The sequence below is a fragment of the Notolepis coatsorum genome, assembly GCF_963971535.1.
Source record: "Notolepis coatsorum genome assembly, chromosome: 9".
NCBI lineage: Eukaryota > Metazoa > Chordata > Actinopteri > Aulopiformes > Paralepididae > Notolepis > Notolepis coatsorum.
The window spans coordinates 9660838-9677228 of record NC_140173.1 but is presented as its reverse complement, the minus strand read 5'-3'; the positions used below and the strand labels follow the sequence as shown (position 1 = coordinate 9677228).

The window sequence follows — 16391 nt, the reverse complement described above, 5'->3', positions numbered from 1 at the left end:
TCTGGATGCTCCATTGACTACATGTATAGTGCCAAACCCATTACCCAAACCCTTACTTAAACCTAACCCTAAGTCCATGTCCTCAAAAATCTAACCGTTTCTCGCAAAGATGGTAAATACAAGTCACACATGCCAACGCCGGCTCCATGGGATGAGTCACAAGTCTCCATCTTCCCACCACTTCACGAGTCTCTGGGTTTTGATATCTTACTATACAATTAGGAAACCTCTGTCCTTCTGTCTGCATAAAATAAATTCTCCTCAATGGTTTGGCCACTCAATCTGAAATTGCACATGAGCATAGGCAGGGGCCGATGCAGCCGATTGTTGCATTTTTACGAGTTTAACCTGTTGTGAGTTGTGGCACACACATTCCAAGCATTTTTGGCACATCTCCGCAAAGTTGTGGCGCGTGTGTCTCCAGGTGTGGATGGACTAGTCTGCTTGATTGTACAGATGAGGCTCACAGTGGTGTTTCAGTGACTGTTGGGTTCCAATTGTTAAATAAACCAACGGACAGTAATACGTTCTGTCAACTGGTCCTCTGAGCTCCTCCAGTCGAGCTTTCATTGTTGCAGGGTTCAAACCATTGTACAATATATTGTACAATTTATAATATTAAATTATACAAAGATATGGGGGGGGGGGGGGCAAAATAATCATAATATGAATTTCTTGGGCATCACGCACCCTGCTCAGGAGTCGTGAGTGACCAGTACATTAACCTGACACCTGGTCCTTGCTTCGTCATGGAGTGAATTGGAAACTGATGTAGAATATTGTCTGGTTCTTATCCACTTCCTGGGTGGAGAAGTTTTTCATTATTTTTATAAAGAAATGTAGCTCTTTGTATATCATGTCAATCATGAGGTATAGAATGGTGCATTCTCAATACGTTGGATTAAAAGGAGCCCCTCCCCCTCTGCACCACCAGATTAGATTGTACCATGTGTCACTGCAACCTTGATGCTTAATTTTCTCTAGTTATAATTTGTCTCTTTCTGTCTAGCTCAGTTTCCTGGAATGATGGCATTTATAATGGAATTGAACCCCTGATTTAAAATGATCTCTCTGTGCTTTCAGTGGTTAATGGTTACTGTTCTATTCCAATCACCAGCATATCACTCACACACTCTCCCCCCGTCCCCTGTCTGTTTGCCTAGGTGACCACCTTGTTCGCAGAGTCCACGACGGGCCTGAACGCCTCGTCCAAAGAGTGGCAGGCGCTGGACGGCAAGCGCCAGCAGGCCCTGTCCACGGTGGTCGAGACCAACGCCGACTGGCAGCAGCTCCACCTGCGAGTCCACATGTTCACCGCCTGCGCCGTGGTCAACCTGCAGGCACTGCCGGACAAGCTCAACCCGCTGGTGAGGCCCCTGATGGACGCGGTGAAGCGGGAGGAGAACACGCTGGTCCAGGGCTACGCTGCCTCCTTCCTCGCCCGGCTGCTGCAGCAGTGCGCCAGCCGTGCGCCCTGCCCCAACCCCAAGATCGTCAAGAACCTCTGCACCTCGGCCTGCGCCGACCCCACGCTCACCCCTTCCGCCGCCTGCCCCGTGCCCCCTGCACAGGAGATCGCTAGAGGTAAGGAGGGGCTGTATGCAGGCTTGGATCACGGATGCACTGATGTGGTTTTCTGAGGCTGATGCGATAGCAGATTTAATTTAGAATTTCAAAGAATAATGATAAAGAATTGATAGTGATACTGATTGTTATGGAATGTTGTGGAATTTGCTCAAATGTTTTTGTTATGTTATGAAAGTTCACTTGCATTAGGTAAAACTGAGTAAAGGGTCACAAAAATGCTAATTCGGACCAATGGTGATTATTGTTAGCAGATTATCAATATTGATGCATCCCTAGCTTCGACCTGTTATTTTGTCATCATATTCACCCTGTGAGCCGTTGGTTGTCAACAGAATCCATGTTGTCCTCTTTTGACCGTGTCTGCAATGTTCTCTCTTCCAAACCATTAGCCAGTGTGTCGGAAAAAGACTGCACGCAGCACATGGTCAACAAAACCAGAGGCATTATCACCCTTTACCGCCTCCAGAGGGCAGCCTTTGCCATCACCAGCAAGAGGGGCCCCGCTCCCAAACCCCCCAAGACCCCCACCACAGAGCTCCCCCCCGGCATCACCATCAACCACGAGAACGACGAGGTAGGTGCTTTCCAGAGTTTGAGTTTTTATATTTCACACAACTTACGTTGAAGACCCAACCGCGTGTTTCCTCTCTCCTGCTGTCGGGTTGCTTTCAGAGTAAGAAGCCGTGTCTCGTTCAGAGGAGAGGGGCGGAGTTCTCTCTGACGACCATCGCCAGGCACTTTGGTCCCGAGCTGACCGGGTCTCTGCCCTACCTCTGGGAGAACATGGTGGGGCCACTGAGGACGGTGGTGAATGAGAACCAACACATAGGTACACACCACACTACCCAGACAAACGTCTTAATGTAGAACCTGTCTTGATGATGATCCTGTGAATTTGTGGATGCAGCAGATTGTGAGAGCAGCTTCTATTCCATCAACTTGTCCTGTGCATGTAGTCTGAACTAGTTTTAGAGGTCCTACTATTTGGAATTCAAAACCCTCCATAATAAACTCAAATCCAAGCTTAAATATACATTGTAAAATGAATAGCTTCAATCTCATAAAACCATTAATGTCACTTTGTTTTACAGTTTCATGTTAACACTTTAAGTGCCGAAAACGTGTTTAGGCGTCCTTCCCCGCCATGCTCAAGTTGCTGAGGACGCCGTAACTCGTCTTTAATATCAATATTTCAAAAATCTGTGATCGAAATCATATTTTTCCTCCGCAGCCCTGAGACACAGTGCTGGCCTCCTCTCAACCCTCTAGCGGTTCAAGAGCGCCATCTGGTGGCCGATCGGCAGAAGCGCCAAACAGGAAGTCATGTGGATGAAGTGCTGATCGTCCATATTACTTCCGGGCACTCTCTATAGGTCCCGGGACTCGATCTCGACACAATACATGGCGATCCGTTGCCAATAACTCGATAAACAGCATGATTTGGACGTATATACTATTATACAACCTGAAAATAGATCGCGTATTTCTACATCCCATAATAGGAATATTTCAGTTCCACGCTCATCGTCCAATGGCGTGAGGAAGATACGGTAAGATTCAGCGTTATTTTTTAACGTGTTCGATATAAACTGCTCTGATGATCATATCACCCACACTAGATGAATGATATAACGCTGCCCACGGAATTATAAACGATCCCCCGCCCATCCGGTCATCGGATGATACGTAGAAACTTCTAGAAGTACGTCCAATTGAAATTTTTGATCTCGCACAGATTCCTACCAAACTGTATTTCATCATCAATATAATGCATTTGGGGCTATAAATCACGTTCTGGAGAAAGCTGCAGAAAGAGATGAAAACATACTTATACTTTAGACCATATTTTACTATGAATATGTGAATGAAAAAGTTTAACGTTGCTACACAATGAACAATACATATAGGACCTTGAATGGGCCATAATAATGGCAATCTAGCAATAGAATTTAAAAAGTTATAGCCCTGCAAAGAAGGGGAACTTCTCCATAGACAAATAGAGCTGGCAAGGGATGGTATATCATGAATTTAGCCTTAGGCAATCAAAGTGTTAATTTGTTTAGACTAATTATTAATGTTGTTTTTTATTATTATTATTATTTTGATTATTATTGTTATGAAAATAGTTTGATGAACTTATTTCACTTTCCTTTTTGTTTTTGTGTGTTTTTTTTTTTTAATCCAATGATTTAATGAGTTGAGGCCCCGTATAGGCCCATCTGGGTCTCTTGCCTCTACTCGGCACCTTTATACACTTTCTGTCATGGTCAATGTTTTTTGCTGAAATGGTGCGAAATAAAATACCACTACTCTGTACTACCCGTCGATGTAGTCTGAACTCTACTCTCTGTACTACCAGTCTATGTAGTCTGAACTCTACTCTCTGTACTACCGGTCTATGTAGTCTGAATTCGACTCTTCATACTGCCTGTCCAGTCATTGTCCTGTGTGTCCTACATGTATTCATCAGATATCCAGGTCCAGCTGGAGAGAGGAGACTCAGCAGCCCAGGAGCTGGTGAACTCTCTGCAGGTCCTGGAGCTCACGGCTGGGGCCATGGCTCTAGAGCTCAAATCACTGGTACTATCCTATTGAAATGTAGTCCTGACTGTCCTTCTCCTGTGTCTACCCTAGCTCCTGACTGTCCTTCTCCTGTGTCTACCCTAGCTCCTGACTGTCCTTCTCCTGTGTCTACCTTAGCTCCTGACTGTCGTTGTCTTTCTCCTGTGTCTACCCTAGCTCCTGACTGTCTTTGTCCTTCTCCTGTCTCTACCCTAGCTCCTGACTGTCTTTGTCCTTCTCCTGTGTCTACCCTAGCTCCTGACTGTCCTTCTCCTGTGTCTACCCTAGCTCCTGACTGTCTTTGTCCTTCTCCTGTGTCTACCCTAGCTCCTGACTGTCTTTGTCCTTCTCCTGTGTCTACCCTAGCTTTGTCTTTCTCCTGTGTCTACCCTAGCTCCTGACTGTCCTTCTCCTGTGTCTACCCTAGCTCCTGACTGTCGTTGTCTTTCTCCTGTGTCTACCCTAGCTCCTGACTGTCTTTGTCCTTCTCCTGTGTCTACCCTAGCTCCTGACTGTCTTTGTCTTTCTCCTGTGTCTACCCTGGCTCCTGACTGTCTTTGTCCTTCTCCTGTGTCTACCCTAGCTCCTGGAACACCTGCCCCACCTGTTCACCTGTCTGCAGCACCCATACACGGCGGTGCGCCACATGGCGGCGCGCTGCGTCGGAGTGCTCAGCAAAATCGCCACGCTAGAGACCATGAACCAGTTCCTGGAGCGTGTGCTGCCCTGGCTGGCTGCTATCGAAGACTGCACCAAGCAGGAGGGCGCCATCGAAGCCATGGCCTGTATCCTTCAGCGCTGTGTCGTATGGGCATTTTAATATGAGCTGCCTGTTGAGTCCATTTGGTTCCAAAAGGCTTCGGATACAGGACACATTCACTAAATATCAGATTTAATTAGGAGGAAGTATAATGGTAGCACTTGGAAATATACTGGTATTGGGCAGATGCCAGAACCTGGAGAAGGTAAACGTACACATAACTCAAGGGATTTCAGAACTAGACTTCTTTTTGTGCTCGTTTTCTGTACGTTACTTGGTAACCAAATAACAGTTTTAGTGAAATTTTTCACAGGACATTATGACCACTTGGAACCACGTTAAGTAAAAGGGAAGAATAACCTCATAGTTAAGTCTTGTACTTCTCCTAAAGCATTTTCTATTACTATTATAAGAACAAATATACCGCTATATATATACACCGCTACAGTCTAAAATGTTAAATATACCATGATATAGATTTTAGGCTCTAATGCCCACCCCGAACATGAGGTCAAAACCCAGTGCCTTTTTTACACTGATGAATGGCTAGACTGGGTGCCTCTGTAATCGAGGAAAATCTATTATATCTCGATTTTGTCCAGTGGCCCTCCAAATGAACCCAATCAGGCAGATCACTCTCGTATCCTCAGTGAAAATGTTTGCGGTATCGGTGCAAGTGGAAGCTACCAGGTCCCGGTAGGGTTGGGCACGAGAACCGGTTCTAACTTCCGGTTCTGGGACCGGAAGTAACATATTTGCATTTCGATTCTTAATTTCTATTTTTTTTTTTTTTTTTTTTTTTTTTTATTAAATATATATAACTTTGTTAATTAATACCCTAGTTACAGTACAGCAACCAAATTAAACTGTATCAAGTCAACTGACAATGTGAATAGTATGAAAAAAATATTAGATTTTTCTAAAAAATAAAAAAATCTCCTGCGAAATAAGCTGTGACCTGTTTTGATCTGCACCTCAAAGAATCGGAATCGTTTAGAACAGGAATCGAAATGGAGAATTGGAACCGGAATCGTTCAAATCCAAACGATGCCCAACCCTAGGTCCCGGTGTGAGAGTGTTCTGTGTGGCACCCTCCTTGACTCCTGAGCCCTCCAGGTGTGATGGAGCAGCTGGACGTGGACATCGTGCCCTACATCGTCCTGCTGGTGGTGCCGGTGCTCGGCCGCATGAGCGACCCCAGCGACAGCATCCGCTTCATGGCCACACAGTGCTTCGCTACGCTCATTCGCCTGCTGCCCCTCGAGGTCCGTAGTCACGTTGACTATGTTGATATTATTGGACTGTAATGGTGAAGCCAGTCTCATTTACAGTCGTAACCATTTAGAGGCTGCAGAAGAACCCTGTATGTGTTTTTAAATTGAACCTAATTGTAAATTAGTGTCTTACATTCATAGTTAAAGACTGTATGAATAGTCTACTTTCCGGTGATATAATCTTGTTCACACTCTCCCAAGTGATTAGGAATAATGTTACAACTGCAAATGCATAGACTGTCAAAAGGAAATGTCACACCGGAGTTATGTGGTTCTTCTTTGCAAGGGTTCAGTTTTGTGTCTCTTGTCCACCAGAGGGTGCCCTGTCTAAATATTCTGTTTGTAAATATTTGGGAGCTGTCCTTTTTGATGGGACACTGGAAGGATTGGCCGTTTGATTGTGAATTTGAATCGACCCGTTCAGCTGAGGCTCAACCCGGTCAGCTAGATGACGTGAGGCTCAACCTGGTCAGCTGAGGCTCAACCTGGTCAGCTAGATGACGTGAGGCTCAACCCGGTCAGCTGAGGCTCAACCTGGTCAGCTAGATGACGTGAGGCTCAACCTGGTCAGCTGAGGCTCAACCTGGTCAGCTAGATGACGTGAGGCTCAACCCGGTCACTTCCTCAACCCAGTCAGCTAGATGACTAGGATTTCCTAAAGTGACTGCATTGGTTCAATTCAATGCATCCATGGGTTTTGCTTCTGAAGATGAGAATTTCAATCTCCTAAATGTTTTTAATTTAGATTTCGATAACGTTTTTTTTTCTTTTATTTATTGCAGGCAGGTATACCGGACCCTCCAGCTATGTCCGATGATCTGATTCGCCAGAAGGCCCGAGAGCGCCACTTCCTGGAGCAGCTACTGGACAGCCGGAAGCTGGAGAACTACAAGATCCCTGTGCCCATTAAGGCCGAGCTCAGGAAGTACCAGCAGGTTTGTGTGGGAGCGGCCTCATCTTTGCCTGTGCCTGGTTCTAACTTTGAAAACCGACAATTTTTATCATGTCCGTTTTAGGTTGGGGTGGGACGTGAGGTCTTCATTGAGGTTAGGCCTGGTGTTGCAGCTTGGCCAAAAGGTCCAGTGCTTCTCTGATGCTAGTAGCACATGAAAATACCTCCCCCCTCTTCCCTCTCCTCTTAAAGGGACACTGCTCTAAAAAACTATGCAGATTTATTCTGCACATAATCTCACACGCATCCAAAAAACCCTATCAAAACAGTTTTGCACACATTCATTTAGTTTGACGGTTTATTGAGAGTAAGTGAGTTTGAATATGATGTCCAGTGATGTCATCTGGGACACTGAATCCTTGTGTTGTGTTAATTACAGCACCATGAAATTATGTAAAAAAAGAAAAATGTAATTAAAAAAAATGGCAATACCTTGTTTTATAGGGACTGCTACCGTATGATTTTAATTTAGCTGCAATTTACACAACACAAAGGATCCAGTGTCCCTGATGACATCACTGGTGGTGGCCATATTCAAACTCAATAACTGTCGGAACTAAATTAATGTGTGCAAAACTGTTTAGAGTTTCTTCTGCCTGTAATGTATGCGTGTGTGAGATTGTGCGCCAAATAAATCGGCAGCGTTTTATTTGTTGAAGTGCCTTTTTTTTTTTTCTTTTTTTTTCTTTTTTTTTTTTTATATATATATATATATATATATATAGTTGAACAACCTCTCTGAGTGACTCAGCACTTTGCACGCGGGGGGGCACTCAGGCAGCCAGGATGCTGACGACCAATAGCTTTTTCCCCGACAGGACATATTTGAAAGCAGTGGAATGGATGAACGGTCCGTGTTCCCAGCAGCTTGGAGTCGGGCTGAGCCTCCCTTCATCTCCATAACGGAGCCCTGCAGATAAAAAAACATGCCACCCTTATTGCTTGTGGACAATGACACCCTGCTGCCGCTGCCAGGTTCCTCCCTCACCCCCCACCCTGCTGCTGCCAGGTTCCTCCCTCACCCCCCACCCTGCTGCTGCCAGGTTCCTCCCTCACCCCCCCACCCTGCTGCCAGGTTCCTCCCTCACCCCCCCACCCTGCTGCCAGGTTCCTCCCTCACCCCCCCCCCCCCACCCTGCTGCCAGGTTCCTCTCTCACCCCCCACCCTGCTGCTGCCAGGTTCCTCCCTCACCCCCCCCCCCCCACCCTGCTGCCAGGTTCCTCCCTCACCCCCCCCACCCTGCTGCCAGGTTCCTCCCTCACCCCCCCACCCTGCTGCCAGGTTCCTCCCTCACCACCCCCCCCCACCCTGCTGCCAGGTTCCTCCCTCACCCCCCCCCCCCCCCACCCTGCTGCCAGGTTCCTCCCTCACCCCCCCCCACCCTGCTGCCAGGTTCCTCCCTCACCCCCCCCACCCACCCTGCTGCCAGGTTCCTCCCTCACCCCCCCCACCCACCCTGCTGCCAGGTTCCTCCCTCACCCCCCCCACCCACCCTGCTGCCAGGTTCCTCCCTCACCCCCCCCCCCCCACCCTGCTACCAGATTCCTCCCTCACCCCCCCCCCCCCCCACCCTGCTGCCAGGCTCCTCCCCCCCCCACCCTGCTGCCAGGTTCCTCCCTCACCCCCCCCACCCTGCTGCCAGGTTCCTCCCTCACCCCCCCCCCCCCCCCCCTGCTGCCAGGTTCCTCCCTCACCCCCCCCCCACCCTGCTGCCAGGTTCCTCCCTCACCCCCCCCACCCACCCTGCTGCCAGGTTCCTCCCTCACCCCCCCCACCCACCCTGCTGCCAGGTTCCTCCCTCACCCCCCCCACCCACCCTGCTGCCAGGTTCCTCCCTTACCCCCCCCCCTGCTGCCAGGTTCCTCCCTCACCCCCCCCCACCCTGCTGCCAGGTTCCTCCCTCACCCCCCCCACCACCCTGCTGCCAGGTTCCTCCCTCACCCCCCCCCCCCCCCCCCTGCTGCCAGGTTCCTCCCTCACCCGTCCCGTCCCCCACCCTGCTGCCAGGTTCCTCCCTCACCCCCCCCCCCACCCTGCTGCCAGGTTCCTCCCTCACCCCTGTAAGATCCTGATCAAACTGGCCAGTATCACGTCTTCGTCTGTTTGGCTCTCCATCCAATTCCTCTGCGTTGTGTACTTTTAATGGTCCTGACGTCTCCGATACCGGTTGATAAGATCCTTATCTCCCCCGTTAGTGCAATCCATAAACCATAATAATTCTCCACCTCCGTAAGAATTCGACACTTCGACACCGTGAGATACCTTATGAGGAAAAGCGTTGTTTTATTGCTATAAACAGAACCTCATAATCAGATGTTGTCAGATGTTATCAAATTGTATCGTCCTTGAAGAGTCTATTCTAATGATCTTTCGGTGTGTTCGTCTATCGTCCTTTTGTTATTCAGTCCAATAGTGTTCAGGCCTGTTCGTTAGCCTGAACCCTCCTCGTGTTAGCCGAAGCTAATGATGTCGTGGCATTCTCCCCCCCCTCTCTCGTGATAAGAGGAGAGAGAGTCCTCTGTGTGATCTCAGTCCTACTCGCTCTCGGTCAGATTCTAGTCTGCCTTACACCCGGAAACACCGTTCGACTCATAGATCCTCGCCGTAGAAACGATAGCCCCGCCCCTCTTCTGGTTGTCAGGGCGACGCGCTGTCATGACAACCGCGTTTAACCTTTACACACACTTCAAAACGTTTCTTTACTGTTGCATTAAAGAGGTCACTCCTCTCCCTCGCTCTGGGCCTACAGTACACTCGCTCTTATCTGTGTTCTTCCAAGGAATGCAAAACAAAACACCCTCACTGGCAGTGTATTCAATCCACTGGTCACCGTTCTATCACCGTCTTTCATGCACATTTCGATCTACCATTTTAGCTGTGGTCCCCCCAATCTATACATCACATACATTGAAAAAGCACCCCAAATCCCTCACCCCCCCCCCCCCCCCTGCTGCCAGGTACCAACATTTAAAATGTTGATGCTTGTTACAACAAAGAATTTTTCGTGAATATTTCACGCAAAATGAAATGTGGCTGGGCTCCACCCGTAGTTTTTTTTTTTTTTTTTTTTACCTGTGCCATCTGAGAACGGCGTGTGTGTGGCCAACATGCCGGGAGGCTGTCGTTTACTGCATAACACATCGGCTCAGCCAGGTTATATATGATGCCAAGTCTACATAATTTTGGTTGTTTATAGCACAATAACATCTGATTTAATGTGATGGAAGAAGTGAAATAATCATTTTGAGTAAATATTTAATTTACCACAGCCGCATAAGATGCTGGAAAATCTTGAAAATGCACCTTGAAAATGCTTAAAGTGCTTGCATTTTGCCTTGGAAAAGGTGTACAAACCCTGTATATCTTAAATGATGCCTATGTGTCTAATACGCCCGTTGCTTATCAATGACTTGTTTGCAGTCAACATTGTCGAAACTGATTGTTTTTTAATCGTTACATTTCCGTTTTATACCATTTTGAAAAACGCTCGTTTTTTTAAACTTCCAGGGGGAAAAAAATATGTTGTAATTTTTCAGCCTATTTATGAATCATTTTCAAATAAACGCTAGATTATCGATAGTATATGTGTACTTATGCACGCTAGAGAAGCGGGCTGAAAAATCTATTATCTTATTTCCTGATCAGCACACACACACATACGGGACATGCTGAGATATAGGTGAAAAGAGCTCTGAATATCCCAAGACTGGTAAAATAGATTCCTTACCTCAGATCAGATGTTCTCCAAAAAGATTATTCCAATTCCTGATCGCCATTCCAAATATCGATCACGTTTATTGATCCAACGCTGGGTAGTGGAAACGCATATACCACGCTGTTCTGATGGTGGGCAATGACTGGGATCGTCTCCGGTTACATGCCTGACAAGTAAAATGTGGATTCCGGACTCTTTTTTTTTTTTTTTTTCATGCATTTCATTCAGTCCAATCCAATGGGTGCAATACCATCTGGAGAGACGATAGGGGGCTGTATTTTCCCTGTTCGAGCTCAGATAGATCCCCACTGGTAACGAAAATAACAATTTCTCCTTCTTGGCACTCAACGCATGGCATGAACTAACGAGATTTCTCGTGGCTGGTACTCAAAGTGTTAACAGCTGATTGGTCTAAGAGGTGTCTGCCTTAGCCAACTGGATATTTAAAATAGGATCATCTTGATGATGAAGACGATGATTTATAAAGACAAACTTATCAGCCACAGCAAAAAAAATCCTGGATCCTGATTAATACCAAGTGGTTCTGAGGAAACACTGCATTTGGACGTTTCCAGCATTTCTTAACCTCCTCCGTCTCCCTCCCAGGACGGGGTGAACTGGCTGTCCTTCCTGAACAAGTACAAGCTACACGGGATCCTCTGTGACGACATGGGTCTGGGCAAGACCCTGCAGTCCATCTGTATTCTGGCCGGGGACCACTACCTCAGGTACCTGCACCGCAGCACTCATTACAGTAGTGGTGTGTCTGACTTCCAGCCATACGTCGGCTAGCCGCCAGAAGACCAGAGCACCTTCTCAACACCTTGTTTTGTCCGAGGGAAGTGGTGGCTGCGATTGGAGGATCAAGAGAAGAGGGCGCGGCTTGATATGGTCTAGTCTGGATTTGAAGTTGTGCGTTGTCTTATTTTTTTTTATTTATTTTTTTTATAATCTTTTTTTCCCCCCATTTTTTTATTTTTTTCTCCCCTCTCAATGTTAGTCATTATGCCAGTTCCCAATCGCCTATTCTTTAATCCCAGCCCAAGAGTGCTTCCGCGTTTTCCCTGACTGGCCGCGCCAACGCCTAGCACGCCCCGCGGCATTATTCAGCCGTAATCCCCCGTTTTAACATCGACGGTTAGCTCAAGTTGGTGACAAGTTCGAATCACTTCATTTTTTTTTTTTTTTTTTTATGTTTAATTAATTTATCATCTCTATATAAGCGTGCATTCTTTCGCCGGTTAAGTTTAGGCATTCTTTCGGAGTTGGTTAAGGTTAGGGTTAAGTTTAGGCATTATTTCGGAGTTGGTTAAGTTTAGGCATTATTTCGGAGTTGGTTATGGTTAGGGTTAAGTTTAGGCATTCTTTCGGAGTTGGTTAAGGTTAGGGTTAAGTTTAGGCATTCTTTCGGAGTTGGTTAAGGTTAGGGTTAAGTTTAGGCATTTTTTCGGAGTTGGTTAAGGTTAGTTTGTCGCAGAGCATGGCAATAGAATGCCTATCTGTCTTTCTTTCGCCGGAGCAGCAGCCTATTTCTGCTCTTCCGCGTGCCGCAGTCATGGGCGTCGTGGCCAATCAGAGAAACGCGAAGCACTCTTGGGCTGAGATTAATATAGACTCTTCCCAATCCCCTTCCTGCTCGTTGCGCACTCTACCCCCTACCGTCTGTCTGGGAGGGCGGAGACTATCGCATGCTTCCTCCCGACACGTGTACCCAGCCCACCACTTCTTTTCACCTGGCAGCGCGGACTCTCACTGGGAGAGTGTAACGTGTGGAAGGTCACACTACCTCTCTTAGAGCCTTCCCTCGCTGTGCAGGCGCCCCCCGACCGAACTGTAGGAGTCGCTGTCCACAACGACCCAGACCCACCCACCGGCTTCCCTCCCGCTGGCTCTGCCAATCGAGCCAGTATGACGGCCGGCCAAGCCGGAAGCAACGCTGATGGCTGGATTCGATACCAGTGTCTCTTGCGTTGGTGACGAGCGCCTTGTCCGCTGTGCCATCCAGCCGCCCGTCTCCTTTTTCAATACTTTAGGTAGCATGCAGAGTATTGTATTAATACTTTAGGTAGCATGCAGAGTAGACTGTATTAATACTTTAGGTAGCATGCAGAGTAGACTGTATTAATACTTTAGGTAGCATGCAGAGTAGACTGTATTAATACTTTAGGTAGCATGCAGAGTACTGTATTAATACTTTAGGTAGCATGCAGAGTATTGTATTAATACTTTAGGTAGCATGCAGAGTAGACTGTATTAATACTTTGGGTAGCATGCAGAGTAGACTGTATTAATACTTTAGGTAGCATGCAGAGTACTGTATTAATACTTTAGGTAGCATGCAGAGTACTGTATTAATACTTTAGGTAGCATGCAGAGTAGACCATTAATACTTTAGGTAGCATGCAGAGTAGACTGTATTAATACTTTAGGTAGCATGCAGAGTAGACTGTATTAATACTTTAGGTAGCATGCAGAGTATACTGTATTGATACTTTAGGTAGCATGCAGAGTACTGTATTAAATACTTTAGGTAGCATGCAGAGTAGACCATTAATACTTTAGGTAGCATGCAGAGTAGACTGTATTAATACTTTAGGTAGCATGCAGAGTAGACTGTATTAATACTTTAGGTAGCATGCAGAGTAGACTGTATTAATACTTTAGGTAGCATGCAGAGTAGACTGTATTAATACTTTAGGTAGCATGCAGAGTAGACTGTATTAATACTTTAGGTAGCATGCAGAGTACTGTATTAATACTTTAGGTAGCATGCAGAGTACTGTATTAATACTTTAGGTAGCATGCAGAGTACTGTATTAAATACTTTAGGTAGCATGCAGAGTAGACTGTATTAATACTTTAGGTAGCATGCAGAGTATTGTATTAATACTTTAGGTAGCATGCAGAGTAGACTGTATTAATACTTTAGGTAGCATGCAGAGTATACTGTATTAATACTTTAGGTAGCATGCAGAGTACTGTATTAATACTTTAGGTAGCATGCAGAGTACTGTATTAATACTTTAGGTAGCATGCAGAGTATACTGTATCAATACTTTAGGTAGCATGCAGAGTATTGTATTAATACTTTAGGTAGCATGCAGAGTATACTGTATCAATACTTTAGGTAGCATGCAGAGTACTGTATTTACTTTAGGTAGCATGCAGAGTATACTGTATCAATACTTTAGGTAGCATGCAGAGTATTGTATTAATACTTTAGGTAGCATGCAGAGTAGACTATTAATACTTTAGGTAGCATGCAGAGTAGACTGTATTAATACTTTAGGTAGCATGCAGAGTATACTGTATTAAATACTTTAGGTAGCATGCAGAGTATACTGTATCAATACTTTAGGTAGCATGCAGAGTATTGTATTAATTAGGGATGCACCGAAAATGGCAAAAAATTGCCCGAAAGAGTTTTTTCACCGAAAATATATCACCGAAACAGAAACAACCTCGCGTGTTGTTGTGATGATGTTGCCCTGTCGGGAGTCGCGCTGCCCCTATGTAAACTCTGCGCGCAACGCATCCAACAAATGCGTCTTCAACATGCTTCCATATCCTCATTCACTATTATGCCCGTCGCGGTAGGAGTGATCTATGCATATCATTCACGTGTTGTTGTGATAATGTTGCGCTGTCGGGAGTCGCGCTGCCCCTATGTAAACTCTGCGCGCAACGCGTCCAACAAATGCGTCTTCAACATGCCTTTACATCCCCATTCACCATATGCCCGTCGCGGTTAATCACTGAGTGATCTAATATGCATATTATTCACATTTTGACGCTGTCTACTGTGCCGAGTCAAGCGAGCACATTCAGCTGGGGACTAGAAAGGTGCGCTCAGTAGAGCACAGATGTCCGCTGCGGCAGCCAGAGAAAAGATGGAATTAATGTACTGTATGCATTCAGAAGTGCTGAATAAATGTTTTATGGACCCATAATAGTGATTATTTATTATTTAAGTTAAGTTTTGCCATAATCATATATTTTTCCATAATCATAATGTTCCACAACATTGGTAAAAAAAATCTATTCTATGAATCATTTTCGGCCTTTCGGCTTTCGGTTTTCGGCCAACTGTTTTCTATTTTCGGTATCAGTTTCGGCCAAGAATTTCCCATTCGGTGCATCCCTAGTATTAATACTTTAGGTAGCATGCAGATTAGACTGTATTAATACTTTAGGTAGCATGCAGAGTACTGTATTAATACTTTAGGTAGCATGCAGAGTACTGTATTAATACTTTAAGTAGCATGCAGAGTACTGTATTAAATACTTTAGGTAGCATGCAGAGTATACTGTATTAATACTTAAGGTAGCATGCAGAGTACTGTATTAATACTTTAGGTAGCATGCAGAGTATACTGTATTAATACTTTAGGTAGCATGCAGAGTATACTGTATTGATACTTTAGGTAGCATGCAGAGTAGACTATTAATACTTTAGGTAGCATGCAGAGTAGACTATTAATACTTTAGGTAGCATGCAGAGTACTGTATTAATACTTTAGGTAGCATGCAGAGTAGACTTAATACTTTAGGTAGCATGCAGAGTACTAGGGGTGGGGGGAAAAAAATCGATGCGTAGTAGTATCGCGATACTTTGCGTGGGGATACTGTATCGATATTTAATTATTCATAAAAAGAATAATACGGTAATATTTTTTTAAGTTGCATTGTTCATTTCAATACCTGTAATAGTGCAGTAGTACACACACACACGTGCATTCAGTTGAGTTGGAATATGACTAATACAAACAGTTCAGTTTGTCAGGTACATGCAACACAGATTACAGATCTCTGCTTGAGAAAATACCATGTTCTGCAATAAAAATGATTGAAGTGAGATGAACAGACTGAACTTTATTTTATTAGATAAAACATGTTGACAAAGTTTACTTTGCAGTTGAAAAAAGGTAATAAATTAAATGTGACAAAAAAAATTAAAGATTCTCGCAATACTCAGCTATTGCGATATATTTAGTATCGCGATCGTATCGTGACGCAAGTATCGTGAGGTCTCTGGCGATTCCCACCCCTACAGAGTACTGTATTAATACTTTAGGTAGCATGCAGAGTATACTGTATTAATACTTTAGGTAGCATGCAGAGTATACTGTATTAATACTTTAGGTAGCATGCAGAGTATACTGTATTAAAAGTCTACAACTAACATGAACCTTAGTCTCTTAAATTTACTATCATCCCTGTGTTATTGGAATATTCTTATTGTCATATTTCAGTTATGTCAAAGGTGACTACCTTCAAAATAAACCCTTCTCAGCCTACAACGCCGGGCTTGTGACAGGCAACATGAATGACCACAAGGTGGCGAGATACAACGTCAGGAGAGCAGTAATAGAGGCAAAACGGCGTTACAGGGATAAAGTTGAACTTCAGTTTGAACAGGCTGACTCTAGAGGTATGAGGCAGGGCCTCAGAACGATGACGGATTACAAAGGCACCTCCCTCAAACTGAACAGTGACATCTCCTTAGCAAATGATCTCAATACCTTCTATGCGAGGTTTGA

At 45.4% G+C, this 16391-nt stretch overlaps 1 protein-coding gene across 1 annotated transcript in view; it reads left to right on the top strand.

The window, feature by feature from the left end:
* The window catches only part of btaf1 (BTAF1 RNA polymerase II, B-TFIID transcription factor-associated), a 127803-nt gene that overhangs the window by 86511 nt on the left and 24901 nt on the right, over window positions 1–16391 (top strand). The window contains exons 20-27 of the mRNA XM_084321482.1: window positions 1164–1584; window positions 1977–2161; window positions 2260–2416; window positions 4058–4167; window positions 4733–4934; window positions 6026–6174; window positions 6966–7118; window positions 11458–11579. Of these exons, the coding sequence (XP_084177608.1) occupies window positions 1164–1584; window positions 1977–2161; window positions 2260–2416; window positions 4058–4167; window positions 4733–4934; window positions 6026–6174; window positions 6966–7118; window positions 11458–11579 (1499 nt within the window). The remainder of the gene's footprint in view (window positions 1–1163; window positions 1585–1976; window positions 2162–2259; window positions 2417–4057; window positions 4168–4732; window positions 4935–6025; window positions 6175–6965; window positions 7119–11457; window positions 11580–16391) is intronic.